The sequence below is a fragment of the Aspergillus stella-maris genome (assembly GCF_047715825.1).
Source record: "Aspergillus stella-maris strain CBS 113639 unplaced genomic scaffold BDV14scaffold_25, whole genome shotgun sequence".
NCBI classification, from domain to species: Eukaryota; Fungi; Ascomycota; class Eurotiomycetes; order Eurotiales; family Aspergillaceae; genus Aspergillus; species Aspergillus stella-maris.
Window position 1 is genome coordinate 17,628 of NW_027396819.1, and position 27,096 is coordinate 44,723.

At 53.4% G+C, this 27,096-nt stretch overlaps 9 protein-coding genes across 9 annotated transcripts; 3 read left to right on the top strand and 6 right to left on the bottom strand.

The window, feature by feature from the left end:
• Positions 1–200: 200 nt before the first annotated feature.
• Positions 201–1,664, bottom strand: BDV14DRAFT_55224 (glycosyl hydrolase family 61-domain-containing protein). Its single transcript, XM_073777012.1, has one exon. The coding sequence runs from the start codon at positions 1,398–1,400 to the stop codon at positions 240–242; it is 1,161 nt and encodes a 386-aa protein (XP_073628375.1). The 5' UTR covers positions 1,401–1,664; the 3' UTR covers positions 201–239.
• Positions 1,665–4,121: 2,457 nt separating this feature from the next.
• Positions 4,122–5,288, top strand: BDV14DRAFT_199819 (aspartic peptidase domain-containing protein; the record flags this gene model as incomplete). The annotated part of the gene is made up of 1 exon (XM_073773362.1): positions 4,122–5,288. The coding sequence occupies one exon, from the start codon at positions 4,122–4,124 to the stop codon at positions 5,286–5,288; it is 1,167 nt and encodes a 388-aa protein (XP_073628376.1).
• A 242-nt stretch (positions 5,289–5,530) lies between these two features.
• On the bottom strand, positions 5,531–6,772 carry BDV14DRAFT_199820 (S-adenosyl-L-methionine-dependent methyltransferase; the record flags this gene model as incomplete). The annotated part of the gene is made up of 2 exons (XM_073773363.1): positions 5,531–6,527; positions 6,582–6,772. The coding sequence occupies 2 exons, from the start codon at positions 6,770–6,772 to the stop codon at positions 5,531–5,533; spliced, it is 1,188 nt and encodes a 395-aa protein (XP_073628377.1).
• A 12-nt stretch (positions 6,773–6,784) lies between these two features.
• On the bottom strand, positions 6,785–7,663 carry BDV14DRAFT_172649 (uncharacterized protein). Its single transcript, XM_073768612.1, has one exon. It carries the CDS (start codon positions 7,490–7,492, stop codon positions 6,962–6,964), a length of 531 nt encoding a protein of 176 aa, XP_073628378.1. The 5' UTR covers positions 7,493–7,663; the 3' UTR covers positions 6,785–6,961.
• Positions 7,664–7,870: 207 nt separating this feature from the next.
• Positions 7,871–9,553, bottom strand: BDV14DRAFT_208665 (MDR family MFS transporter; the record flags this gene model as incomplete). Its single annotated transcript, XM_073775454.1, has 1 exon — positions 7,871–9,553. One exon carries the CDS (start codon positions 9,551–9,553, stop codon positions 7,898–7,900), a length of 1,656 nt encoding a protein of 551 aa, XP_073628379.1. The 3' UTR covers positions 7,871–7,897.
• Positions 9,554–9,781: 228 nt separating this feature from the next.
• On the top strand, positions 9,782–11,368 carry BDV14DRAFT_208667 (cytochrome P450; the record flags this gene model as incomplete). Its single annotated transcript, XM_073775455.1, has 2 exons — positions 9,782–9,888; positions 9,956–11,368. Exons 1-2 carry the CDS (start codon positions 9,790–9,792, stop codon positions 11,366–11,368), a joined length of 1,512 nt encoding a protein of 503 aa, XP_073628380.1. The 5' UTR covers positions 9,782–9,789.
• A 201-nt stretch (positions 11,369–11,569) lies between these two features.
• BDV14DRAFT_189537 (Alpha/Beta hydrolase protein) lies at positions 11,570–13,734 on the bottom strand (the record flags this gene model as incomplete). Its single annotated transcript, XM_073771216.1, has 2 exons — positions 11,570–12,196; positions 12,448–13,734. 2 exons carry the CDS (start codon positions 13,732–13,734, stop codon positions 11,570–11,572), a joined length of 1,914 nt encoding a protein of 637 aa, XP_073628381.1.
• Positions 13,735–16,762: 3,028 nt separating this feature from the next.
• On the bottom strand, positions 16,763–17,716 carry BDV14DRAFT_172658 (uncharacterized protein). The gene has a single exon (XM_073768613.1). It carries the CDS (start codon positions 17,113–17,115, stop codon positions 16,918–16,920), a length of 198 nt encoding a protein of 65 aa, XP_073628382.1. The 5' UTR covers positions 17,116–17,716; the 3' UTR covers positions 16,763–16,917.
• A 4,155-nt stretch (positions 17,717–21,871) lies between these two features.
• On the top strand, positions 21,872–25,966 carry BDV14DRAFT_172661 (acetyl-CoA synthetase-like protein). Its single transcript, XM_073768614.1, has one exon. It carries the CDS (start codon positions 22,013–22,015, stop codon positions 25,874–25,876), a length of 3,864 nt encoding a protein of 1,287 aa, XP_073628383.1. The 5' UTR covers positions 21,872–22,012; the 3' UTR covers positions 25,877–25,966.
• The last annotated feature ends 1,130 nt before the right edge of the window (positions 25,967–27,096 follow it).

A 27,096-nucleotide genomic window follows, 5' to 3' on the forward strand; every position in this document is an offset into this window, starting at 1 on the left:
GGAATCCCAGGGAAATCTTGCATTCAGACGGCAGCATGTTGTTCTCTACTGCTATACGCGTTGAAGCACGGTACGAGGGTAACTACATCGAATCAGAATCGCAACTACACAAACCAAGTGGATTAACAAGAGAGCGAGCTCCAGAAGTTGATAGACGCTAGATACAAAGATGAAGTCTATATGGGTATGTGCCAACGTTTGTGGGAGCAGGAAATTGACAGAGGCACTATGCAAGCAGCTTACTGCTTAACGCACTGGTGGTAGTAAGGGTTCCACTGCTTGCAGGTAAGACCAGAGCCACAGCCAGCGGCGCCCTTGAAGTTCAAGCCACCGCACTGCTGGTACTCCTGGCCGGAACCAGTGCCCGTGCTGGCGCCGCTGCTGGAAGAAGGAGCAGGGGCGACAGTGGAAGTCGGGGCAGCGGGGGCGGCAGCAGTGGTGGTGGGCTTCACGGCGGTAGCGAAGGAGGTGGGCTGAGTCTGGGCCTGAGTCTGGGCCTGAGTCTGGGTCTGGACGGCGGCGGCAGTCGTAGTGGCAGCGGCAGCGGTGGTGGTCGAGGCGGTGGTAGGGGCAGCGCTGGAGACAGAGGTCTTCTCGGCGGCAGAGGTGGTAGCAGCAGCAGAGGAGGACGAGCCAGAGGAAGAACCAGAGCTGGATCCAGAAACCTCAGTGCCCATGCCACCACCGGCAGAGCCAGTCCAGACAGCGGGTCCAGGGATCTCGTAGTCGGAGAGACCGCTGTAGATGTTGATGAGAATACCGGGGTCATCGGCGCTGTACACACCAGGGATCGAAACACCCTCAGGCAGGGTCTCGGAGCCATCGGAGGTGACCTTGAATTGAACACATTCAAGGTAGAACTGAGCACCACCCTCGGAGGTGGCGGAGTGAAGGGCGATGATCTCCGGACGGAACAGGTAGTTGCCAGCAGGAACGTCAGGAACAACAACAGAGTGCTTGCCCTTGTCCTCAATCAGGGTGTCGACAGCCCAAGTGTCAGAAGAGGCGTCGTAGCCGTTCTCATACAGCTTCACCCAGCCGTTTCCTGCGGTACCCTCCTCGGTCGGGGCCATGTAAACCATGACAGGACCCTTGTGAGAAGAGGCAATGATATCGTCATCATCCGTCCGGCCATTGTGGTGCCATTCGAAAGTGATCTTGTCACCAGCGGCGACCTCGAGGGTCTTGGCCGCGGCGGTCTTGCCGTTGACATTGCAGGTCATGTCGGTAGAGGTAACATCCTGCACGGGGTTGTTGTTGGGAGGAGAGCGAATGTAGCCATCATCGCCATTGCCGAGGCCCTGGTCTTCGTCGTTGATCCAGACGGCCATGACAGTGGTGTGGGCGGCGGCCAGCTGGGCGCCCGCTGCCAGAGCGAGGAGTCCAAGACCGGTCTTCATTGTGAAAGAGTGTAGAGGTTGGAGTTAAGGAATGAAAGTGGTGTCGCCAGGACACTGATGAAGCAAGAGAAAGAATGGAAGAGAGTGAGTAAGTGATGATCGAGAAGAAGTCCAAGCCAGGGTCGACAGGGAAGAAGTTCTTATACATGGTGAAGAGTGCTTGTTTTATGAGCAGCCCAGTCAGGAGGCATACTCAATCTATACCAAACCACTCCACAATGCTTCTCCAGCGCGATGACAGCCAAGGAAAGCTTGGTGACTGGCGCTTGGCTGTGTCAAGTTGTTAGGGTTATCCACCTGGTATGGGGTCTTTTAATCTAATTTCGACTCTCGCTTCTTGGCTGTTTCACCCTGAATATCGACAAATATCGAGAAATATCGATCACCACACAATAGATGGACCTCGTCAGATGTTTCACTCGCCTTATTAGATGTGGGACGAGGGTTTCTCAGGGACCTCGCCCTGAACCGGTTCTAACTCCGAATAGGGGCTTTTGTACTGGACAGCCGAGGCTCATCCAACAGTGATGCATCTCGGAGGGCTATTCAGTGCATTGACATGCTGTCAGCGACCTGATGCAGTCTGCCATATAGAATCAGTCACAGAGGCCTTGCACCTTTTCCTGGTTCAAATTGTTGACTTCCTTCAAAGCACTGTTCAACAGTCTAACGAAAGAGCTGGTCTCTGCCTTGCCCCGATCGCAGATCGCGTACTTGCTCCGACCGTTGGCGCAGGCTTTATGTGGAGAAGACCATTAAGACGACGCCGGTTATTAAGAGCCCGATCGCTGACAAAAGTAGCTGAACTTATGCGGTCGGTTCCTTAATCTATGAGTGTTCTAGAATCATCTGTTGGTTGCTTCTGTCTCTATGGGGTGACGCCCGCTCACAAATTCAGAGCCACGACTAGAGCTTTGACTCTGAAGGTATTGCCGGTGGTGAGTACCAGACTACCATTGGTTTCTTTTTCCTTCTTCACCTTGCAGTTGCTGTGCATTGGCTCTTAAGACAGTACCTCGATATGCCTAAGTGACAGAAAGACCCAGTACCCAAAGACCTACGACGCCCGCCGCTTAGTGCTTACATAGTGCTGATGCTTGATAGCTCTCAAAATACGGTCTAGGCTGGTTAGGAAATACATTACACGCTTCAGACTCTTCTATCGGGAACCCCTATTTCTTCTGACGGCCCCTGAGTTGATCTTGTGCTCAAGGCCTGCTGCGAGCGACGTCTGTGTCAACAGAGAACGTGGGCAATCAGCGCGGATAGGACGGTGCACCAACGTGATTTGTTATTTGCGACGTGTAGGAATAGGATGGAAGATACCAAGTCTTGCATCTGCCGAAAACCAAGGACGGGTTGCCTGTTCTTATGAATTCCTGAAGTTCCAATTCACCGTGTATCTGGAGCTCGAAACGATGCTATCAAACGCAGGTTGAAACTCCGATTTTGTCCATCCCGACAAGGAAACCGTATTATATATCTGGCACCTCTCATTCGAGGGTCTTGGCTTTTATGCGATGGCACCTGTCTCGTTTTGCCTGTCCACCCAGCTGATCGAGTTTTGTCATGTCAAATTGAGTCGCCATCGTGGCTGGGATGAACTCCCCCGAGGCTGTCCTCCTATCCACAGATTCCTTACCAAGGCTCGCGCCATCTGCTAACGTTGCAGGGAAGCCATGGGTATTCAGCTTGACATGGACCAGACATGCTAAGAAAATTTACTTTTAAAGTGTCATGGCATCAATTCCTGCGGCGCGGCCTCACAGGCCGCGCATCTCTCATGGTTGGTCATTTACCGCTGCTGTCCTCTAGGAAGACTCTTGTCGCCGCCTCCTAGTTGCATTCTTCATATCAGGTTCTCAGTAGATTTTCTGGGTGCGACGTATCGAGCATGTGAGGATCTGTGCGGTGAGACTCTAACACCATCCAACACTACATACATTCCGTAGGGAGCTGGCGGCCACCACTTCCCCATGTCCATATTGTGGAATGACCGATGCGGCTTCATCAATTAAGAATTGGCTAGGTGAAATCTTTGATGCTAACTTAATTTAGCGGCTGTCAGGTCATGACGCCTAAGCACTGCGTCGAGCTCGCTAGGTGTCTCACCTATCTGTGGCAACCGCAGTGCAAACTATGGCACCTCGACCTAGAAACGTCCTCCCTGTACCCTTTTACTATTTTGATATAAACTGCGTCTCAAGTGCCAGGCAACTCTTGGCGAAACTATTGAGAAGGTCCACCCGCGTGCTACATGCGGTAGGGGACCATGCCGACAAGGCAGATTTGGCTGCTTGTACCGCCTCATTGACATCTTGTTCGTGTACTGCCTGCTGCTGCAGCCTGGCCGTTGTAGACTTGAGACGAAACTTGCTTGTTTAGTTTCTAGAAGTTGGTAAAGGATTGGATGTCTTCGAGTGGGTGGGGTGGTTGTCATGATGGAGGATTACTTATCAACGTATATCAAAGTTTGTGCTATTTCTCGCGACTACGATAACGCAACGCTATTTCCTTTGTGAGAGCCTAGGTAATAAGTGCAAGGGTGAATTTCACTGGCTGACATTGACTGCTGGGACAGCGATCGGCGCATTTCGGTGCGTATAAACCGCCCCAAAACAGTCTATTTTTGGCTCAGTCTAATAAGATGACATTTACTGCACATACAAAAGCCAGGAATACCTGCGGCCAGAAATAAGGAACAGGAAAAGATCAACAGCCATGGCGAGCGCAACCGCAACATCCCTTGCAGTGCCCATGCAATCGTCGTCGCTGGGCCCACTATTCAACATCACTGTCGGAACTCCCCCTCAGCCATTGACTGTGCTCAGTGACTGGACATGGATGTCCTTGTTTGCACGATCGGCAAATTGTCTGGGAGAGTATAATGTTGCAAATTGCATTCCATCCGGCCAACAATGGTACGACGAGCGTGCTTCGACAACATACCACGACACCGAGTTCGCAGCAACGGGCTGGGAGAACACAAGTTTTCTACCAGGATACGAGTTTGCAGTGACCTATGGCGAAGACACAGTCTGCTTCGATGAAGAGGGCGAAATTTGCACCGACCACACAGTCTTCCAACTATCCGACTTCGACATTGCCATCCCTTCAGTTCTTCCCTTTGGAGGCATATTCGGCCTTGCACCCGTCGTTAAAGATCTGAATGAGACCTTCTATCCCGCATCGTATCAAGCTTACCTGGGAGGAAGCATAGGACCTCAATTCGGATTTCACTCCTGCGCGCTGTTGACTGACAAGTCTACGTGCGGAGGAGGGGATATGCAAGGAGTGTTTGGCGGAACTGCTGGAGAGAATGTCTTTGACCAAGCAGATCTAATCTGGTTCGACCTAGATGCGGAGGACTGGCTGTCGAATAGTGCACCACTCGATGTTCGTCCAGGAAGAAGCAACTTCTGGGCCGTGCAGTGGACGGGCATGTGGGCTGACGAGGAGGGGGTTGATCTATCTACGGCGGATTCGAGCGACAGTCGCACTGCCCTTGCAGTCTTTGACGAAGGGTCGGAAGGGTATAAAGCTCCTATGCCAGCATCGGCGCTGGATATGCTGCTCACTGCTACCAAGGGCAAGACGGTGGCTGGATCCGACTCTACGACATATTCTGTCTCATGCGATCTCGACACGGATAGCCTTCCTGTTCTGACGTACGAGCTGGCAAGCACGCAGAACTATACGATTGGACCGGACGACTACATTACGAGTGAAGATGGTGCATGCATTTTGAACGTCCGTGTCTGGGATTTCGACAGCAACGGGCCCATGGGATTGTTCGGAAAGGCCTTTTTGGATTGTCTCTACGTTGTATTTGATTTTGAAGCTTTGAAGGTCGGATTGGCGCCGTTGAGAAAAGATTTGTTTGCTTAAATTGGAGCAGCCGCTCAATTGGCCATTCGTTATGTAGATTATTGTGATTCCTTTCGTGTACAAACTTGAACCACCTCTGTAGATCTTCTCGCTTCTAACCGCTATTGCATACAGTTGAGACAGCAGCTCAGTGATTTGTGCAACCTAGCAGCTTAAGGCCTCCCAGTAGTCTCAAAGAAAGTAGTTCTTTAGTGATCCCTAGGAAAATGCAGTCTTCTCTTGACCTGCTAGTCGAACTATAACTACATACGTCTCAACTTCACATAAACAAACCAACAAGCTACCCTCTCGTCCTTGTATTCCTTCAAGAATACCTCCTTCGTCCGATCTCTCCACTCGTCTACCAATTCCTGTTGCTGCTCAGGACCCAGTCCCGGTGCACCAGTCCGCAAAGCCTTGATAAAGTAGCCCGTGATGACAGCCATCATCCAGTCCACCACTGTCTCGGCATACCACTCACTGATACTGGCTTCCCCATTTGCAGAGTTTGCTTGGTCACTCGACGGCTCTTGAAATTTGGCATAAGCGGGATGAGTAACCTCCTTCTCAAAGAGCTCTTCAACATCCCAAAGCCCAACAACAGAAGCCAAACTGTCCTTGACCTCCTCAATTGTCCGGTCATGCGTTGGAACATGAAACGAACCTGCTACCGCGGGGTCAATTCTGCCCTGGACAATCATCGAAATCATTGCCTGGCGGCATGAATCCACCAAAGACGGATAATTCGGTACGCCTGTTGAGGCTTGACTCACGAACGAGAGAATCAATGATCCCCCATGTCTGAACTCCTGCCCTCTTAGCGTGAGAAAGTGCACCAAGTCAGCATGAGCTTGTGGCTTTGTCTGCTCGTGCAGTACATCTGCTTCGGCTGCTGGCGAGGCGTTTGCCGGCCAGCGCTCAAGATGGTGCAGTGTTGCGAGGGAGAAGCCAACGTCCACCGAGTCTCGCGGGACCAGACGGGAGTAGAATGTTCCCGCAGCCATGGATGCCAGGATAGATTGTGCGGTTCGTTCTGAAGATTCAGTATCCGAGTTAGAAAACCATTCTGCATTGGAAATGGTCTCCACGAGCGTATTGAAGTCGTTTCCTGCACGGTCAGAGAAGGTGAGAAGAATCTCCTGACTGGTGTTCTCTGAAGTCTTGCTTTCTCCATTGCCGTTTATCGTTTCTGGTGCTGGATGAGATATCCTTTTCTGAGGTGGAAAGCGAGCGGCCAAGATGCGCTTTATCGGCAGGATCCTACACCATCTCAGTTGAAATTCCTCATTTTCAGTAATTCTCTGGGTAACTTACGAGTTCGCGCCTTGTGCACACCCATATTCGACGACGGTGAACGGGTTGCAAGTCGAGTCCTTTGCGATTGTATCAAAAAGGGGCAACACATGGCGCATAGCAGCGGCCTGCAAATCGGAGTTTGCATTATAAAAACCCGCGCCCTGCATGGGAACATCATTCTCTAGGCTCGTCTTAGTGCTAGAAGGCATTGTATGGGACTTGGCTGGATTGTTGGAAGGCGTTGGCTAATAGCGCGGGGTGCCTGGGGGCTGACTATCTTTAACTCTAAGCATGTATTCGGTGCATTTCATTACATTGCAATCTCACTGCCCCCTGCATATGGCCCCCTCTGCAAGCAAGTTGCCATCAGGCATCCGTGTACGTTGATCACTGATTATTTACAATGCCACAGACGAAAGAACAGCAGTCAAGAAACTCATCCAACCCGGCAAGTCCGCAATAAGTACTCTCACACGGTGAATATCAATCCACTTCTTCAGGTCCTTCCTCGTCTCCCCCTTACTCCGATCCTCCATGATATCCCGGATTGGGTACGCAATAACCGGGACAAACAAGAAGTGAAGCACCGTAAAACCTAACCCAGCAGCATACAAACGCGTAGTTACAGCACTCTGACCAGTGGGGGCGCGTCGAGAAAGCACCAAGTTGGCAATAGAAGAAGTAAGCGTGCAACAGTTCAGCCCAGCAATGATGAAAACGCCCTGCTCGAAGAACCGGCGGAAATAGCGCGGGAGGAGCGCCTCGCTGTGCTCCTGGTAGTCGGGGTCGGCTTCGGCGTTGTACTTGTGGCTCAGGAAGCCCGAGAGGAACCAGTGCTCGTCCCAGGCGTACATGAGAGACGCCGTGGTGGTGATGAGGGGCGCGACGCGCACGAGGCGCAGCGGGTCGGTGATGAGGCCAGATGCCATGGTGGAGACAGAGGTTTTGTTATGATGTGGTTGTTGGATTGGGTTCAAGAGCAGTCTGAGTGTAACATTGTCTGAGAATACTGTAGGATATTTCTGTCTGTTGGATATGATGGAATGTGGCGTGATGCTGGAGGAATGATGAATGCCCTAAGGTCTTGGGACTTGGGGGCCAGAAACCCGCCGACGAAGATCGTGAAACCCGCCGATGTGGATATCACTAAGCATAAACTAAACATATTAGGTATAGTAGATGTAGATCCCGATCTTTAGCCGTGCAAAGAGGGGCAGCTTCCAGGCTCAATCTACTTTGTACTCTACACGGTATGAGGAGATATTGGACATCATGGATTCAATGCAGCCACTGACATCTAAACACTAGCTATTGCAATGAATGGGTAGAACCATTCAAGAAGATGGCACCTTCTGTCCTGTCTCACTATCCTCCTCCTTAGTCTCCATCCCAAACTCACTGCTGACCTCCTCGCGTAGATGCAGCCCCTTAACAAACAAACAAAGGGGAACTCCAATTCCTGCAAACGCAATGGAGACATACCACACCAACTTCAGACTGTCCAGGTACAAGTTCAGGACAGCTGGCCAGTCGGGGGAGTCTCGATACATCCTCAGAAAGTCCTTGGTCGCATGCTCGTAGGCGCCGCCGTTCACCAGCCACCCTCTGTACTCAGCGGGGACCGTGTCCAGCATCGAGTTGACACGGGAGTTGAACACTGCAGAAGGAATCGCAGTCCCCCAAATGGATCCGAAACTTCTCAGGAACGTCCACGTTGCGGTTGCGGTTGCCACTTCGCTCTCTGGTAGGGCTGCTAAAATTGCAGGAAGACAAGAAGTAAAGATAAATCCTGCACCCACTCCAAACAGAATCTGAAAACCGACCCATGTTCCTGTAGAAGATGCTTCATCCAGAAGTGTAAAGAGACCACATGCGATCGTCATAAGCCCGAACCCAGCAAAGTGGAACGCCCTGTAGTGGCCGGTGACGGTGATCAAAATACCGGCAAGGACACCAAACGGAGCTGTTGTCGTAGCGATTGGGAAGAGCATAATTCCAGACCGAGTGGGAGAGGCATCGAGAACAGCTTGGAAGTAAACAGGGAGGAAGTAGCAGGCCCAGTAGAGGAGAATGCCATGGATGAAGGTCAAGATGAACATCGTGCTGGAGGTGCGGTTGGTAAAGAGGCGCATCGGCATTGTCGGCTCCTTAACAGCAGGCATTGCTTCATAAATCAAGAATCCAATGAGACCGAGGAAGCCAAGGACCAGAGGTACGATCGTTCGCCAGGAGGACCAGGCGTGTTCAGTCCCACCCCAGGTCAAGGCCAGCAGAATGGCGACAACCCCGAGGATGAGAATTGTGTTTCCAAGGTAGTCGACCCGGCGTAGACGATCCCAAATGTTTCCCTCGCGGCGGTACTTCAGCTTCAAGAACGGCACTAGGAAAGCGAGCGCAACACCAGACAATGGCAGGTTGATATAGAAGATCCATCGCCAGGAGGCATGCTGAGCAAAGGCACCTCCTAAGATCGGTCCAACGACAGACCCAATAGCCCACATGGATCCGATCAGTCCGACATACTTGCCTCGCTCACGCAGGGAGACGAGATCGCAGACCACAATCTCAACCATGGTGTTGATGCCTCCTCCGCCAATGCCTTGCACCGTGCGGCCGCCGATCAACATTGCGGTGTCATGAGCGCCGCCCGCAAGACCACTACCCAGGATAAATAGCAAGACAGACAGAATAGTCAGGTCACGACGGCCAAAGATATTGGCGGCCTGGCCGAAAAGGGGCTGCACGGCGGTCGAGGCGAGGAGGTACGAGTTGATGGTCCAGACATACAGGGCTTCCGAGTGCATCTCTGCCGTGATCGTAGGTAGCGCAGTTGAAATGATAGAGGTGTCGAGGGCGGAGAGAAAGGCTGTCAGGCATAGCGCGCAGAATATGACTGCAAAACGCCATCCTTTCTTTGGTGGTGGTGGTGGTGCTTGGGGTTGAGGTTGGGATTCCACCGGGACGTCGGTTTTGGGACCGTTGCTATCCATGGCGAAAGCGTGGTGTATGGTAAAGAATCCAAATTCTTGTCAACAATCAAGAAAGAAATACGGAGGTTGAAGAGAGAACTGGAATTGGCTCGGTGAAAATGGAATTTGGCTGCGATTCGGTGGGTTTTGGCGCCTGCAGGGAGTACCTAGTGGGCTGACACGGGTCAACAATGCGTATATCAGGAGAAAACCCCCACAGAGACTGGGAATACTAATCAAGAAACATCTATACGACAATGCTGGCAGCTGATCTTCAATCCCTGTCTACTCCCGTGGTCGTACGCAGCGTGGCTGCGGCCGCCATCCTCTGGTTTGTAGTCCCTCGCTTGTGGCAGGTAAGGATTATGCCCTTCCAAATGATTTAAATTGCAAATAAATAGAAAGAAGTACTGACTAGAGCAGATCATTTGCAACGCAGTCTCCCCCATTGTTCGCGTTCCCGGTCCCCTTTTCCACAAACTGTCAGAATGGCCGCTCGTCCTATCCATCACCAAAGGTCGCAGCCATGAGAAGATGCAAACCCTCCATAAACAATACGGTCCCATCGTTGCACTGGCACCAGGAATGGTCGCCGTTTCAGAGCTGCAAGCAATCCGCCAGATCCTCCTCACCCAAGACTGGCCCAAATCCAACGCCATCTACGCCAATTTCCGACAGGATCCTGATCGCCCGACTTTGCTCGCGTTCACCGATAAGAAGGCTTATGGCGTGCGCAAGAGGCTGGTCTCGTCGATGTTTGGCATTCGATATATCCGGGGCATGGAGCCTATCATGCGTGACTGCGTCCAGGTAGCCTTGAATCAGCTACATACTTCCTGTCAGAAGAACAACGGGTCTGCTGTTGTTGATGTCCACCGTCTCATGCGCGCTCTGGCAGTCGATATAATCGGTGCCACGACATTCGGCGAGTCCTTCCACGTTGTCAAGCAGGGTAGTCATCCACTGCCCAAGAAGATTGAATACAGTCTGCTTCTATCGGGAATCTTCCAATTTCTGCCATGGCTTAAGGGCATGCCCGGCTTTCCTACTCGCGACCCCTACATCAATGAATTCACTGGAGGCATTGTGAACAGACGCCGACAAGCTATTCAGAAGAAAGAGACACCGCGCCACGATCTGCTGCAGAAGCTAGTTGAGACCGTCGACGACAGCCCTCACTCTTCGTTCCGCACGTCCGACCTGCAAGACGAAGTCGTCGTCCTGCTCACAGCAGGCAGCGAGACAACCGCCACGGCCGAGATCTTTACTACACTGTTGCTGGCCAAGAACCCCGATAAACTGGTCACACTGCACGAGGAAATTGACCGCATCTACCCAGACCCTGAAGAGAAAACAACCGCCGAGAAGATGAACCAGATGCCCTACCTCCAGGCTTGCTTCGACGAGACAATGCGACTGTACGCTGCCATGGCAAGCGGTAGTCCGCGCGAGGCACCAGAGGACACTAGCCTGCTAGGCTACCACATCCCCAAAGGCACAACCGTCTTCCCTACAACGGCAACACTACATCGAGATGAAAATCTCTGGTCTCAACCCGACGAGTTTGTGCCAGAGCGCTGGTTAGAAAGCCACGGCGAGGCTGGGGCAGGATTTAAAAAGGCAGGAATCCCGTTCTACCCATTTTCCGCTGGCAGTCGCGTCTGTATCGGACAGCATTTTGCACTGCAGGAGATGTATCTTAGTATTGTGTCGCTGTTGAGGAACTTTACGTTGGAGTATATTCCTGACCAGGACGAGTCGACGGTTTTCCGAGTGGCGCTGCAGCTGAGTGCTGGGACTTATAATGTTGGTATTCGTGAGAGAAGTAGGAAGTAGTATTTGCTTCATTGAATGAGACTTATGGTCCAACTATCTGTATTATTGCAGCGTGTCGTAGGTTTTGGTGCTATTGAGGAGGCCGAGTTGTCGCGTAGTTTGACTCAAGGTTGGTGAAATATATAGTCGTGCATCAAGAGCCTTAAGAATACACAAGCAGACCAACAAAACTCTTATTTTGAAACCTGTTATGACTCCAACTCAAGGACGCTCCCGCCTTTTCTCAACAAATGTCCCCTGCTTAAAAACAGCCTTGACCCCCTCCTCTGCAATCACTCGTTTGTACCAGCCCGTCGCTCCCGGAAATTCCTCGCGCATATTCTCATCAATGATCAGCATAAAACCCCAGTACAGAGAACTTGCCAGAGACAAATCCGCCAGACTCAGTGCCTGAGCTGTAGTAATCCATTCGCCCTCCTTTTTAGAAGCAATATGTGCCTCAAGGCAAGCCAGAGCGCGACGTAGCCCTTCAAGGGCCTTCTCCTCAACAGCAGCATCAAACGGGCGCATACCAACCCTCCATATGACAAGATTCGTCACATTGGCCATAATCTCATTGTTCGCAAAGCAAATCCACTGTCTGATGAGGGCGCGCTCAGTCGGGGTTTCTCCGAGCAACTGATCGTGTGCGGGACCACTCTCAGCAACGAACTGCGCGATGGCGTCAGATTCGAAGATGGCTGTTCCGTTGCCATCGTGGACTTCTAGAGCTGGAACCTTGCCAAGTGGGAATTTTGCAAGGAAGGAAGAGGATCGGTTGTCGGTGTCCATTTGGAAGTTGGGGGCCAGAGCGACGTCGAGGCCATTGAGGGCCGCTGCGGCTTGGATCTATACAAAGGATTTATCCTATTTAGTCTGTGATTCTAAAATTTAAGGAAAAACAGCCAGGGGCGTACCTTCAGGATCCGCGCGTTGGGGACGTAAGTGTACAGCGTTCCGAAAGGCATATTGTCTGGTCAATGGCAGACAAACTTGATCTTGCTACAAAAGCAAAGTGCAAATATTATCACTATTGATAAACTATGTTGCTTCATACATTTCATCGGCGGGTTACTTGATCATCGGCGGATTTGCAGGACCTCATCTAACCAGGCAAACATCTTCTGCTGCTTGACGGCAATTGCGCCGATCTTCGCCTGCAATCCGCCCCCACTGACTCCCTCGCCGATCCAAAGCTTCTTCTTGTCGTCCGGCAGATGGTCCAGCTTTGCGTATATGCGTTCGGCGTTGAGCTCCGGCGTGAAATACATCGTGTCTTTGGCCCCCGTAACAAGCACAGCCCCCTGAATCTTGGCCAGGAAATCGCTTTCGGTGCTCTTCATGGTGTCATGGCCCCCATTGCCAGCGTCGGCGAGTCGAAGCGTGAATGTCTGCATTCGGCGCATCACGTCGGCTGGCGAGTCCACGCCATACACCCACATACTGTGCCCGAATTCCCAGGCGAGCTGGAAACTCTGCTTGGACAAGCAAGCCACAACGGAATTGAACATGTTGTCGGTGACCCACCCTGAAATCCAACCGTCGATGAACCAGCTCGGCATCCGAGTGCGAGTAATGTCAAACATGTCATAGAAGCCATCGCAAGAGACGCATGCTTTGACTCGTGGGTCGGCGGCCCCTCGCAAGCAAAGGTACCCGCCCATGCTGGCGCCGAAAATGGACGTCTTGTCGGGGTTGATATTGTGGGATGCAGCGGGGCCAGGAATGAGAGCATTGAGGGCGTAATCGAGCACTTTGCTGATGACAGCCTCCCAGTCGGGACGAAACGGGAGGCCCTGGTCTCGCAGGACGGACCCCTGACCTGGGCCATCGAAGATCAGGACTGCGTATCCGCGGTCCGTGGCCCCAGATGCAACGTAGAAATAGAGCTCTTCGCCGATCGAATCAAAGCCGCCGGTGTGGATGATCAACGGCGTGCCACCGGGTAAACGCTTGTGCACAGGCGGAAGAAAAAGATATCCAGGGAGATGGGTGTCCTCGTAGGGGATGCTGAGGGTCATTCTCTCCCCGTCAAGCAGCTTGATTCCCCGCTGGAAATTCGCCACGCTCTGGCGGAAGACCTTCCGTAGTCGTGCATCTGATGGGCTACAGTGCAGGAAAAACTCGCTTGCGCGGTAGTAGTTGGAAGCCCGCAGGAATGCCCATCGTGCGGCGGTCTCATCCTTCACGGCAAGAGCTTCCTCCCCAAGGGCCTCTGCCTGTGCAGCCAGATCTGTCCAGACATTGTGCCAGCTTTCAATGTCGCCGTCTGTGATGCGTGACCTTGCTTCCAGGCACTCCCCTACCTCAGCCCCCAGCACTGGAGCGGTCCCAATGACGCGCAGGAACTCAAAGTCAAAGAACTCGGACTTGAAAAACCAGCCCATAATGTGTAATCGGTGCGATATGGTAGTATTGGAATGGCAGGGCAAGCCTGGAAGGAAGCAATCTCGTACAATGGCCCCATACCCGCCGTATATGAAGTAGGCGTTCGGTGCACTCGGTGGATTTCCACTCCACGTGGTATGAGCTTCAGTTGTCAAGCCCCAAGAACCAGGCATTGGGGAGATTTGGCGCGTATGAAATAGAATTGAAGAGCCATATATCGACCGGCTGCATCTCCAGTTTCCCCTGTTCTGATGGTCTGATCAGCAAACTTTTAACACTCCCTATCTTTGGTTCAACACTCAAACCAAACCATACACTAATCACATCATCATGGCTCCCACATCACCGCAATCATACCCATCCGAGCCTATTGTTGTTGTCGGCACAGGCTGCCGCTTTCCTGGGGACATTCGTTCACCCAGCCAACTCTGGAATTCTATCACCACCCAGAAGGACCTTCTTACGCCAATCCCCTCCTCCCGATTTAATACTAAAGGTTTCAACCACTCCAACGGCGAGCGACATGGCAGCACAAATGTCGACCACGCCTACCTTCTTAACGATGATATCGCTGCCTTCGACGCCGGTTTTTTCGGTATCAACCCCCGCGAAGCAGAAGCCATCGATCCGCAACAGCGAATGCTGCTCGAAACAGTCTACGAAGCAATGGACGATGCCGGCCTCACGATATCTAACATGAAAGGGTCAGATACTGCAGTGTACGTCGGGCTCATGACAGGAGACTGGCATGAGATGCAAATTCGGGACCCTGAGAACATGCCGATGTACATGGCGACTGGTACGGCGCGGAGTATCGTCAGTAATCGGGTTAGTTACTTCTTCGACTGGAAGGGTCCGTCGATGACTATCGACACGGCCTGCTCGTCGAGTCTAGTTGCCCTCCACCACGCAGTGCAGTCGCTCCGTAGCGGAGACTGTCGGGTTGCAGTCGCCGCTGGTGCCAACCTCATCCTCGGTCCGGAAATGATGATCGCAGAGGCAAACCTTCACATGTTATCCCCGACCGGCCGCTCAAGAATGTGGGACGCCAACGCGGACGGGTACGCTCGAGGCGAAGGTTTCGCGGCGGTGATGCTCAAGACCCTCTCTCAGGCTCTGGCAGACGGCGACACTGTGGAGTATATCATTCGCGAAACTGGCGTCAATCAAGATGGACGCACACAGGGAATTACCATGCCAAACGCAGAATCCCAAACCGCTCTCATCCGACAGGTTTATGCAAAGGCTGGTCTCGATTGCATGAAACTCGAAGACCAGTGTCAGTTCTTCGAAGCCCATGGAACGGGGACGCCTCGAGGTGATCCTATCGAGGCGCGTGCAATCAGGGACGCCTTCTTTCCCAACTCGATTATTGAGGACAAACAGGGACAGATGTACGTTGGCTCTGTGAAGACGGTGATCGGTCACCTGGAAGGTTGTGCTGGACTGGCTGGTGTTCTCAAGGCAGGAGAAGCCGTGCGACTCGGTCAAATCCCACCGAACATGCATTACAGCACGATGAACCCGGATATCGTCCCCTTCTCGCACCATTTACAAGTTCCGACAAAGACTATCGAGTGGCCCAGTATGGATAAAACCGTGCGGCGAGCGAGTGTCAACTCCTTTGGCTTCGGAGGCACGAACGCCCACGTTATTATCGAGAGCTACGTTCAATCTGAGCCAGTAGCCCTACCTTCACCCGAAGCCATTCCTCTCCCACTCGTCCTGTCTGCCAACAGCGAGGCTTCTCTGACCAGCATGATCAACGACTATGTCAGTCTCCTCAAGTCGGACGAGTCAATTTCGTTGCAAGAAATGGCAGTGACATTAGCTTCCCAACGTTCTCAGCACCCCGTCCGTGCCACGTTCTCTGGCCTATCCCAGGAGAAGCTCATTCAGGAGATGGAAACCGCACTGGCCGGACTGACAGTGGGCGATCGAAAGCAGACATCCTCCGGCCCCCCTCGTCTTCTTGGTGTCTTTACCGGACAAGGCGCTCAGTGGATGGGCATGGGTCGAGAGCTCCTTGCCACTGCGCCAATGGCACGAGAGACCATCGCTCGCCTGCAGGCTTCGTTAGATGAGCTTCCCGACACACCGGCTTGGACAATCGAAGCGCAACTCACCCAGAACGAGAACTCATTAGCCATTCAGGAAGCTGCTCTTTCCCAACCACTCTGCACAGCCGTGCAGATCATGCTCGTTGATTTACTCAAAGCAGCCGGTGTATCATTCTACGCTGTGGTGGGCCATTCATCTGGTGAAATCGGTGCAGCCTACGCTGCAGGAATGATCTCAGCGCGCGACGCAATTCTAATCGCCTACTACCGTGGCGTGTACGCGAAACTCGCTCACGGTGCAACTGGCGAGAAGGGTGCGATGATGGCAGTTGGAATCAGCTTTGCGGAGGCGCAGGAGTTTATTCGCACCAACAGCTTCGAAGGCCGCATCGCTGTTGCGGCTAGCAATGCACCCAAATCCGTGACCCTCTCTGGAGATGAAGGTGCCATCTTGGAGGCCGAAACGATGTTCAAGCAAAGCGAGACGTTTTCCCGCTTGCTGAAGGTCGATACGGCGTACCATTCCCAGCATATGATTCCATGCCTCGAGCCGTACTGTGCTGCTCTACGGAATGCTGGCGTCACGCCATTGGAGGGGTCTCCAGACTGCCGCTGGGTATCTAGTGTACATGGACGCTTGATGGGCAAGAACGAACTGGACTCGATCAAAGAGACATACTGGGGTGATAACATGGCGAATACAGTGCTGTTCTCTCAAGCTGTCCAGGCTGGGACGCAGAACCACGGGCCCTTCACAGCTGGTCTGGAAGTTGGTCCACACCCTGCGCTCAAGGGACCTGTCACCCAGACGACGAAGGAGGAAACCGGCCAAATGCTGCCCTATGCCGGGTCACTTGCCCGCTTTGGTAACGATATTGAGGCCCTTTCCGGGGCCTTGGGGTTCCTCTGGAAGGAACTCGGGACCAACTCGGTTGATCTACGCCAGTTCGGTGCCAAAGCATTTGGTCTCACGTTCCAGACCTCCAACACGACCTGCAAGCAGCTGCCGCGATACCCATGGGACCACAGTCAACGATTCTGGAAGGAGTCTCGCGTTTCACGCCGGTACCGCCAGCGCTTGAGCAACAGACACGACCTCCTCGGCGCCCGTTGTCAAGATGATCACAACAGCGAGATGCGGTGGAGAAATACCCTGCGTGTCGCCGAGGCACCGTGGCTATCTGGACACAAAGTACAGGGACAAGTTATCTTCCCAGCGGCGGGATACCTCGTCATGGCAATGGAGGCAGCGAAGGAACTTGTTGGTGATAGGCCCGTTGCTATGGTGCACTTGACCGACGTGCATATTGATCGAGCCATTGCAATTCCAGAGGACCGAGGGGTGGAAGTGATGTTCCATTTGCAGCCTGTCGCCACCAAGGGGTCGACCTTGAAGGCACTTTTCTCATGTTATGCAGCGCCCTCCGACGACGAAGACGCCAAGTGGCAGCGAAACGTTTCTGGAGTCGTGCAGGTCCACGTGGAAAGCACCCAGGACACTAAGCTCCCGTCGAGGCAAGAAGAGGAAGTAGACCTGGTCCCAGTGAGGATGGAGAGCTTTTACGAATTGCTCAGCGACATTGGGCTGCAATATACCGGTTTATTCCAACGACTGAACCGAGTTGTCCGGCGCTCGCAGCGTGCAACTGGCTTCGCATTGGATATCCCCTGCGACGACGAAATGCCAGTCACAATCCACCCGGCGCTGCTAGATGCCTCGTTTCAGACCATCTTCGCCGCGTTTTGTTGGCCTGGGGACGGAAGCCTGCAGGGTCCATACGTGCCCACTCATCTTCGCTCCCTGCGCATTGTCCCGGCTGTAGGTCAGGGTCAAGAAGAAATGACGGTTGAGTGCAGCCTGACCGAGTCCCTGGCCCAAACAGTCACGGCCGACGTTGACATCTTCACCCCCGATAGCCCCCGTGTCCAGTTGGAAGGACTAACATGTACGCGACTGGACCCCGCAACAGCAGACAACGACTGCGAACTCTTCGCACAGACCGTCTGGAACGCGGACGCGGGCGCTGGTCTCAGTGCCGCTGATCTGCCGGCTGACCAGCCTGAGGATCTTGAACTTGTCGATCTATGCGAGCGACTTTCATACTCGTATCTACGCCTGCTCAACGCCGAGGTTGACCGCAACGAAGTCCCTTCCTTCGTTTGGCACCACCAGCGCATCTTTGAATTCATCGACTACCTCTTCCCTCTCATCGAGAGCGGCGAGCACCCCACAATCCAAGCAGAATGGCAGAATGACAACCATAGCTGGCTGTTGTCGCAGGTGAAACGGTTCCCCGACAATGTCGACCTGCAGCTCATATCCGCGGTTGGAAAAAACCTGGCGGACGTGGTGCGAGGCAAGACCACGATGCTTGAACACATGGTGGTTGACGACACTCTGAATAGGTTCTACAAGTACGGACTAGGATTCCAGCGAGCCAACGGTGCTCTTAGCCGTGTGGCGCGACAGATTGCCCATCGGTACCCTCGCATGAGAGTCCTCGAGATTGGCGCTGGCACTGGCGGTGCGACCAAGGGGGTACTGGAACGTCTGGGTGACGCGTTCGAGGAATACGTATTCACTGATATCTCCGCTGGGTTCTTCGAAAAGGCCAAGGAGCAGTTTGCCCCGTGGGCGAATCGGATGGTCTTTTCTACGTTGAACATTGAGGAAGAGCTAGAAACCCAGGGATTCGAGGATGGCTCATTCGACATGATCGTTGCGTCGAACGTGCTGCACGCGACAAAGACCCTAGAATACACGATGCAGAATGTCCGCCGACTATTGAAGCCCGGTGGCTTCCTACTGTTACTGGAAGTCACGAGCGACATTCTCCGTGTGAAGCTCATGATGGCGGGTCTATCTGGATGGTGGCTCGGCGCGGACGATGGAAGACGATACGCGCCTACAATTACTGCCAGCCAATGGAATGACGTCTTGATCAGGACTGGATTTTCGGGTGTTGACGGCCAGGTTCCGGACTTTCAAGAGCCATCGAAACATATGACGTCTGTCATGGTTGCGCAGGCCATGAGTCCTGATGTAGCGGCCTTGAGGAACCCGCTTTCCGACTTTCAGCCTGGATCTGCTGTCGACCGCTTGGTCATTGTTGGAGGACAAGAGCCTGCCGTAGAGGGACTGGCCAAACAATGCGCGAGCCTGTTGGCGCCTTGGAGCACCAAGACCCCGGCCATCGTCCCTAGCCTGGAAGACTTGGCTCGCAGTGACACAGGCTTCGGAACAGCGGTTGTGTGTCTCGCGGATCTCGAAGGACCTGTACTCTGGGAAATGACAAATGACCGGCTTGATTCCCTGAAAGAACTTCTCAACGGCTGTCGTTTCCTCATCTGGGTGACAGGCGACGCGCGCACAACCAACCCGTACGGCAACATGAGCATTGGGCTCGGTCGGTCGTTGATGTACGAATACCCACACATCCGCATGCAATTTGTGGATCTCGCTGGCAGTACCGGCAGCTGGGACGGTTATGCCGGTCAGGTTGCTATTGCAATGGCGCGGACCATTCTGGGAGGAAAGCTGGAGCTGCCGTCCTCGCAGCTACTGTGGAGCATCGAGCCGGAGGTGGCAGTGAACGGGGAACGCTGGATGATTCCGCGCATTCTGCCGAATGACCGATTGAACAGGCGGTTGAATTCTCAGCAGCGAAGGATCACGGAGGACGTGTCGTTGGCGGAGAATAGTGTGCGAGTGGTTGCGGATGGGACGGAGGTTTGGCTAGAGAAGGAAGAGAAAGACAAGAAGCTGAGCACGTGGTTTGGACTGCGAGAGCTCGTAGTCACGGGACATAGTCTCACCGCCCTGTCCATCGGGACTCTTGACCGCCTTGGCTGCCCCGTCCTGGCTCTGACCGCCCACGGTTCTGCCTCTTCCTCTGCCTCTTCCTCTGTGATTCTTCCCCTCGATAACTCTCAAGCCAAGCCCTCTTGTCTGCAATTGACTGCTCTAGCCCTCCCCATCATCTCCTTCCTGGATCAGTATGCCAATCGCAATGGCAATGAAAATGTCCTCCTCGTCGAACCTGATGCCACCGTGAGACGACTCGTCCGCCATCTCGCATCCTCCCGAGGCCTTGAGCTCACCATCGTCTCCTTCACTGCTGGACAAAAGGATACACTCTATATCCCACCTCTGCTGCCTCTGCGCCTTATTCGTGGTCGTCTACCTGCCCATATTGCCTGTCTGCTAGACTGCTCGACCACTGCCGAGGGCCACGCCTTGGATGTGCTTCATCACCCGCATACTTTCCGTCTTCTCGATGCCTTTCAACTCCCCTCCAAAGACGGGCTCTCGTCCGCCGCCCCGTCGTGGGAGAACGCGTTGGAAGCCCTCAAGGTGGCTTCTGCATGTGTTGAGGCCAAAGTTGCCCCTCCAGTGACGATTTCACCTTCCACCGTTAGTGATGCCTCGTCGTCCGGCTACCCGTCTGTCATCGACTTCACCTCTGCCTCGACCGCCCCAGTTCGCGTGCTGCCGACCGATCCCACCACGCTCTTCCGCTCCGACCGATCATACCTTCTTGTTGGCTGCACTGGTGGTTTAGGTCAATCCCTGAGTCGGTGGATGGTGCGAAACGGGGCCCAAAACTTGATCCTGACGAGCCGCAACCTGAAAAGTATCAACCGCATGTGGGTGGACGAGCTGAAGCGCATGGGTGCCAACATCCATCTCTACCAATTGGACATCGCTGACAAGCCCGCCCTTCATGTCATGTACAGCAACATCCAGCGTGAGCTCCCGCCTATTGCAGGAGTCGCCAATGCAGCCATGGTTCTCTCCGATCGTCTCTTTAATGACATGGCACTGGATGACCTCACCAAGGTTCTCAATCCCAAGGTTGCCGGGACGGCGCATTTGGACGAACTCTTTTCGACACCAACCTTGGATTTCTTCGTTCTGTTCTCATCTCTCGCCAGTGTTGTCGGCAACCGCGGGCAAGCAAACTACGGCGCCGCCAACCTATTCATGACCAGTCTCGCAGCACGACGTAAGAGTCAAGGCCTGGTTGGCTCCGTGCTGGATATTGGTATGGTCTTGGGTATTGGCTATGTCTCGCAGACCGGCATCTACGAATCCACCTTGCGCAAGTTCAACTACATGCCCATCTCAGAGCCCAAGTTCCACGTCATGTTTACTGAGGCGATTGTAGCTGGGCGTCCCACGGAAACAGAGTGTCCCGCGGAGATTATCACTGGCCTTCATCGCATTGCTGATGCAGCACCAGGAAGCGAAGGACAGGCTTTCTGGGCCGGCAACCCCCGTTTCTCGCACTACACTTTACGCGAAAAGCGAGGCATCGAGAACGCGACTGCTACCGTCGTTGCCTTGAAGAAGCAGCTTGCGGAAGTTGAAGACGCCACCGCTGCGACACAGGTGGTGTCCGAAGGCTTCACTGCTAAGCTTGGTCGTATCCTCCAAGTGGCCCCCGAGAACATTAATCCCGCGCAGCCGTTGATCAGTCTCGGTGTCGACTCCCTCATGGCTGTTGAGATCCGGTCGTGGTTCGTTATGGAAATGGATGTCGATGTCCCTGTTCTACGGATTCTCGGTGGTGCATCGCCCATCGATCTCTGCCAGGAAGCTGCTGAGCGGTACATGACGCCGAGGGTTTCTGTTTCCCCGGCCAGCAGTTCTTCTAGGGAGACAAGCTTGAGTAGGAGCGCGATGCTGGAGCCGAGTCAGGCGGTAAGCTCGGCGACGTCTCATACCGGGACCCTGTCGCTTGATGAGGATAAGGACCAGGAGGAGCTTCAGTCTGTCCAAGAGGAGCTGCTGCAAGATGAGGACGAGTTGATAGTAATCGACTCAAGCCCCATGTCGTTTGCCCAGGAGCGACTATGGTTTCTGAGAGCGTTCCTCGATGATCCCACGACGTATAATGTCACCATGATGTACAAGGTATGCGGGCCAACTGCTAGCAATCTGAGTGCCGCTTTTAACGCCGTTGTGCACCGCCATCACGTTCTCCGGTCTGCATACCTTGAGGACCAGGCTACTGGGGTTCCGTCTCAAAATGTGTTGCAGCAATGTTCCTTCCGCTTGACGCAGCAAACAGGCCTTTCGTCGCAGGAAGACCTCGACGCTCAATTTCGAAAGCTGTGTCAACACACTTATGATCTCCAACGTGGCGAATGTATAGTCGCTACTTTGTGTTCACACTCCGCCGACCAGCACACTCTTGTTCTCGGATTTCATCACATGGTCTTCGACGGCTTCAGCGCCCAAGTCTTCGTGAAGGATCTCGCCGCTGCACTCTCCGGTCAGCACCTCCCGCCTTTGCAGTATCAGTACGCGGACTTCACTCGCCGCCAACGGGCCCAAGTTGAAGGGTCTGCCATGACAGACGATATTGCCTACTGGAGGAACGTTTTTTCCACTATACCAGAACCAACGCCGTTATTTGAATTCTCCCAAGTTGTCAATCGCCGCCCGTTGAATGAGTATACTACGCACGTCGTCCAGAAAGTGCTTTCCACGTCCACAGTCACCGCGTGGAAGGAGACGGTGCGGCAGGCCGGCACGACACCCTTCCACGGCCATCTCGCCGTCGTGCAACTCCTGCTTTCTCGATTCCTGTCGCTGGAGGAAATTTGCATTGGTATCACGGACGCTAACCGCACTGATTCAGACTTCCTCGACAACATTGGCTTCTTTGTCAATTTATTACCTCTACGTTTCAAGGTCGACAAGCAGAAATCTTTCGCAGGTTTGTTGCAGAACACGCGCGATGTCACTTATCAAGCCCTACAGCACTCGCGGGTTCCTTTTGACGTTCTCCTGGATTCCCTTGCCGTCCCCCGTTCCACTACCGAAAGCCCGCTCTTCCAAATTCTGATCAATTACAAGATGGGGTCTTCCACCACAGTCAAGATGCCCGGTCTCGATGCACAGCTTCTGCAGTTCAAGGACGCGAGTAACCCTTATGATCTCGTCTTTGACATCGAAGAGCGAACGGACGGGACTACCCTCATTGATCTGAAGTCGCAGTCTCATCTGTATAGCCAGGATGATCTTACGATGCTTCTCAATGCCTATTCTTCGGTCCTTGCATCCTGCACGGAGTCGCCAACCCGCGCGCTCGAGAAACATTGTTTGTACTCAAAGAGAGATGTCGACACCGCCTTGAGTCTTGGGACTGGTCCAAATCTTGAGCTAGATGAGACCATCACGCTCACTCACAGGATTGACCACACCATTGCCGAACAACCTCATGACCTTGCCATCAAGGACAATGAAGGGCGAGCTCTTACCTATTCTCAGATGGGGCAGCGCATTCACTCCATCGCTGCAACCCTCCTTGCTAGTGGAACCCGCCCCGGTGACTTTGTTGCTGTCTATTGCGAGCCAAGCCTCAACTCTGTCTGCTACCTACTCGCCATCTGGCGTCTGAATGCCACCTATGTCCCTCTCGACCCCCAAAACCCTGTTCAGCGACTACAGCTTATTCTCAACGACTGCCAGCCCAAGGTATTGATCTACGACGCGACCACTGAAAAAGCTACCGGCGAGTTTGAATTCTCCGCCGCTGCGGAATTGATAACGTTCTCTAATTTTGCAAACACTGAGCCCATCCCGAACGACGCCAACCCCTCCTCAGCGGCTTGCGCTCTCTACACAAGTGGCTCTACCGGAGTGCCCAAAGGCATAGTTCTGACCCACACTAGCTTCTCCAACCAGATCCTTGGTTTCCGACACCAATTTTCCGTCGGCCGTGAAACAGTCCTACAGCAGAGTTCACTCGGCTTCGACGTCTCTCTTGATCAAATGCTACAGCCCCTAGTCGGTGGTGGAACACTCGTCGTCGCCCCTCGTTATCTCCGCGGCGATGCTGTGGAACTTGCTCGCTTGATGGCCAGTGAGAAGGTCAGCTACACCTATGCCACCCCGTCCGAATACGCTGCTCTTCTCCGTTACGCTGGGGATGTACTGGCCGAGTCGCCTTCATGGCGCTTTGCTGTTGTTGGAGGCGAGGCGCTTCCTCCCCATCTGATCCGCTCGTTCCATGCTCTCAGCAACCCGGCGCTGCGTCTCATTAACCGTTATGGACCTACCGAGATTACAGTCTCCAGCAGCTGCCTTGCCATTGATACCTGGGAGCCTGCCGTTCTCGACATCGAGCAAGTCAGCGTCGGTTACTCCTTGCCGAACTACGCCACTTACATTTTCGGCCCCGACGGTTCCCCTCTCCCCGTCGGATACGCTGGTGAAATTGTCATTGCTGGCCGCGGAGTTGCCCAGGGATACCTCGGAAAGGAAGACCTCACTCGTGAACGATTTCTGGTCGATTCATTGAACGCCACCGCTCAGGCGTCTTCCCCTCGCATGTACCGCACCGGAGACAAGGGTCGTTTCCTCCCAAATGGCGAGTTGATGTACCTCGGGCGCGTTGATGGGGACACACAGATTAAGCTCCGCGGATTCCGTGTCGAACTAGCAGACATCGGCCAGACAATCCTTCGCGAGTCTGGAGGCCGCTTGGCTGATGCTGTTATATCTGTCCGCGGTATGCATGATGGGGATGGCGATCGCAGATTCCTGCTTGCCTTTGCTGTCCCAGCCCGTGAGCACGCCAGCAGCAATGCAGCTGATTTTCAACTCTTCCTCAACCGACTTGTCCAGCGCCTCCCGCTACCTCCGTACATGCTTCCCCGTCAGATCGTTGTTGCCGCAGATCTTCCCCGTAATCCCAATGGGAAATTGGATCGCCGCGCCCTTGATCAACTGCCGCTGCCAGTGTCCACAACCAACGCCGAGGAACTCGAGAAGCTGACTCCTGCGCAAGAAATTGTTGTGGACGCCTGGGGAAAATGCTTGAACCCGAGCAGCCTGCCGACCTCATTTGGTCCATCCGCGGATTTCTTTGAACTGGGGGGAAATTCCCTGTTAATGATCCGACTACAGGCTCTTCTCAATGAAGCCTTTGGTCAGCGCCTACCCTTGCGCGATCTCTTCCAGTCGACTACCGTGCAGGGGATGGCTGCTCGCTTCGTGCCCGAGGAGCAACTCGACCAATTGAGTTCCGGGATTGACTGGGAGGAAGAAATCACCGTCGGCGCGACTGAACGTTCCATTGCATCTTCCTCAGTCTCCGAGTGCAGTGACGAGAATGTTGAAGTTTGCCTAACTGGCGCAACCGGTTTCCTTGGTACTGCGATTCTCCGAAATCTCGTCGCAGACTCTCGCGTCGCCCGCATTCACTGCCTGGCCGTCCGCTCCTTTGACCCATCCCGCCCACGCACGCTTGCGGTTGAATCAGAAAAAATCATCGCGTATCCCGGGGACCTCGCCCTGTCCGATCTCGGCTTGGATCGAAAGACTTGGGACCTGCTCGCCAGCAAAGCGATGTGCATCATTCACAATGGTGCTGATGTTTCGTTCCTCAAGACCTACCAATCCCTCCGCAAGTCGAACCTGCAATCGACCCGAGAACTCACGAAGCTCGCGCTAATCCGTGGAATTCCGTTCCACTTTGTTTCGAGTGGAGGTGTCGCCCAACTTGTTCCCAGCGTCGACAGTCTCGGCCCCCGCTCTGTCAGATCATATCAACCGCCGACCGACGGATCCATGGGTTATATAGCGGCCAAATGGGCCAGTGAGGCCTATCTCGAATCGTGTGCTCTTGACTTCAACTTGCCGGTCTCCATCCACCGCCCTTCGAGCATTGTCGGTGAGGGCGTACCACCCACGGATCTAGTTCACACCATCCTGGACTTGTCACTGAAGACTAACACCCTTCCTACCTTGGACTCATGGGGCGGTTTCTTCGATTTTGTTCCTGTGGAAGACGTTGCAGCGGGGATTTGTCAAAGTGTTCCTGTCACTGCTGGTGCTGACCTTCAACCCAAGCTACAATTCATTCACCACTGTGCGGATGAGAAGGTACCGGTGGCTGAGATTGGCGCATATTTCCAGAAAACGCACGATGTGGAGTTGAATACCGTTGATGTTGGAGAGTGGTTAGAAAGCGCCCGCAAAGCTGGACTTTCGGGTGCCCTGGATGATCTGGTCACGGCCACCTTCCAAGGCAGTGAGAGGCATTTTATGCCATCTTTGGCGAAGTGACTGCAATTTCTCTAATCTGTTTTTGCCTCATGTTTTGTGCAATAGACTTTCCTGTATCATTTGAACAATAGTTTCGTGGTTGTTTCAGGCTTTGAGAATTGTGTATGATTTTTCTCTATCACTATATATATTTGCGGCGACACGAGCTTTTTTCTTCAAGTTTCATTGATTGCGAACAAAGTAAGGTAAACAGAATACACAGCCCACTTATGCCAGATGTTTATGCTTGCGCGATGATTAAAGCCTGCATTACACCCAGCACTATGCACAAGCGATATCCGCTGTACTAGAGGAAATGGCCCCAAGTCTAACATAAAAGAGAGATCTCAAATTAACAGAGTGAATTGACACTATTCTAGCTGTGAATAAACGACAGCAAAAAAGGGAAAAAAAACCCACCGAAGGGTATCAAGCGTGGAGCATCCCTGAAAATCCGGAGTGCCGGCCGCAGATACGGCAGGATGCGAGGGATGGAACAGGAAGGACCAATCAAGAAGAGTAAACCCGCAAAGTAACCAATGACACGCGAGTGGTTAAAGGAAAGTGGACCGGCAGGTGCTGAGTCATTTGGTGCAGTCCTGAAGGGGCCTGTAATAAAGCCACGACTCAGGAGCCAGGTGTCAGGTCCTGTAGGCTCTACGTCGGAATAAAGGTCGGAATAGCGCACAGTTAGTATGAGGTGATCAGCCCATATCAACACTGGCCAAGAAGTAGCCAATCTTGCTAGACCGTTCTGGCTTCTGCAGTCTGCTTACTCGGGAAACCGTCTACTTCCTTACTTTAATAGTCCATGTAATCCTGCAAAGTCGGCACAAATTCCTGCTTGGGGAAGCATGTAATCTGTACTCTGCGTTCATGTACCAGGAGAGCTCAGGGGGCCTGAATGAGCATAGGCCCTAGTGACGTGCTGGCGGCGATGATGGTTCGTGTACAGAAGATCCATGCTGGTTGTAGTTAGGATATCGCGAACGGCCCCGGCATTGCAGCGATCGTCTGATGGATGGTAGGCGCTGGAGCCACTTGGAATACTTAGCTAGTATCTTGTCGTAGTCGCTCTCGTAATGTGACTAAATGCGACCTTCCTGGGTTCCACTTTCTGCAGGCCGCACTCTGGATCTTAGGGGGCCGTTTCATAGCCGAACCCTAACTCAAGCAGTGGGGGACTTGCCGACAATGGAACCTGAAGGCGCAGGTAACAATGGGAGCTGGTATAAGTATAC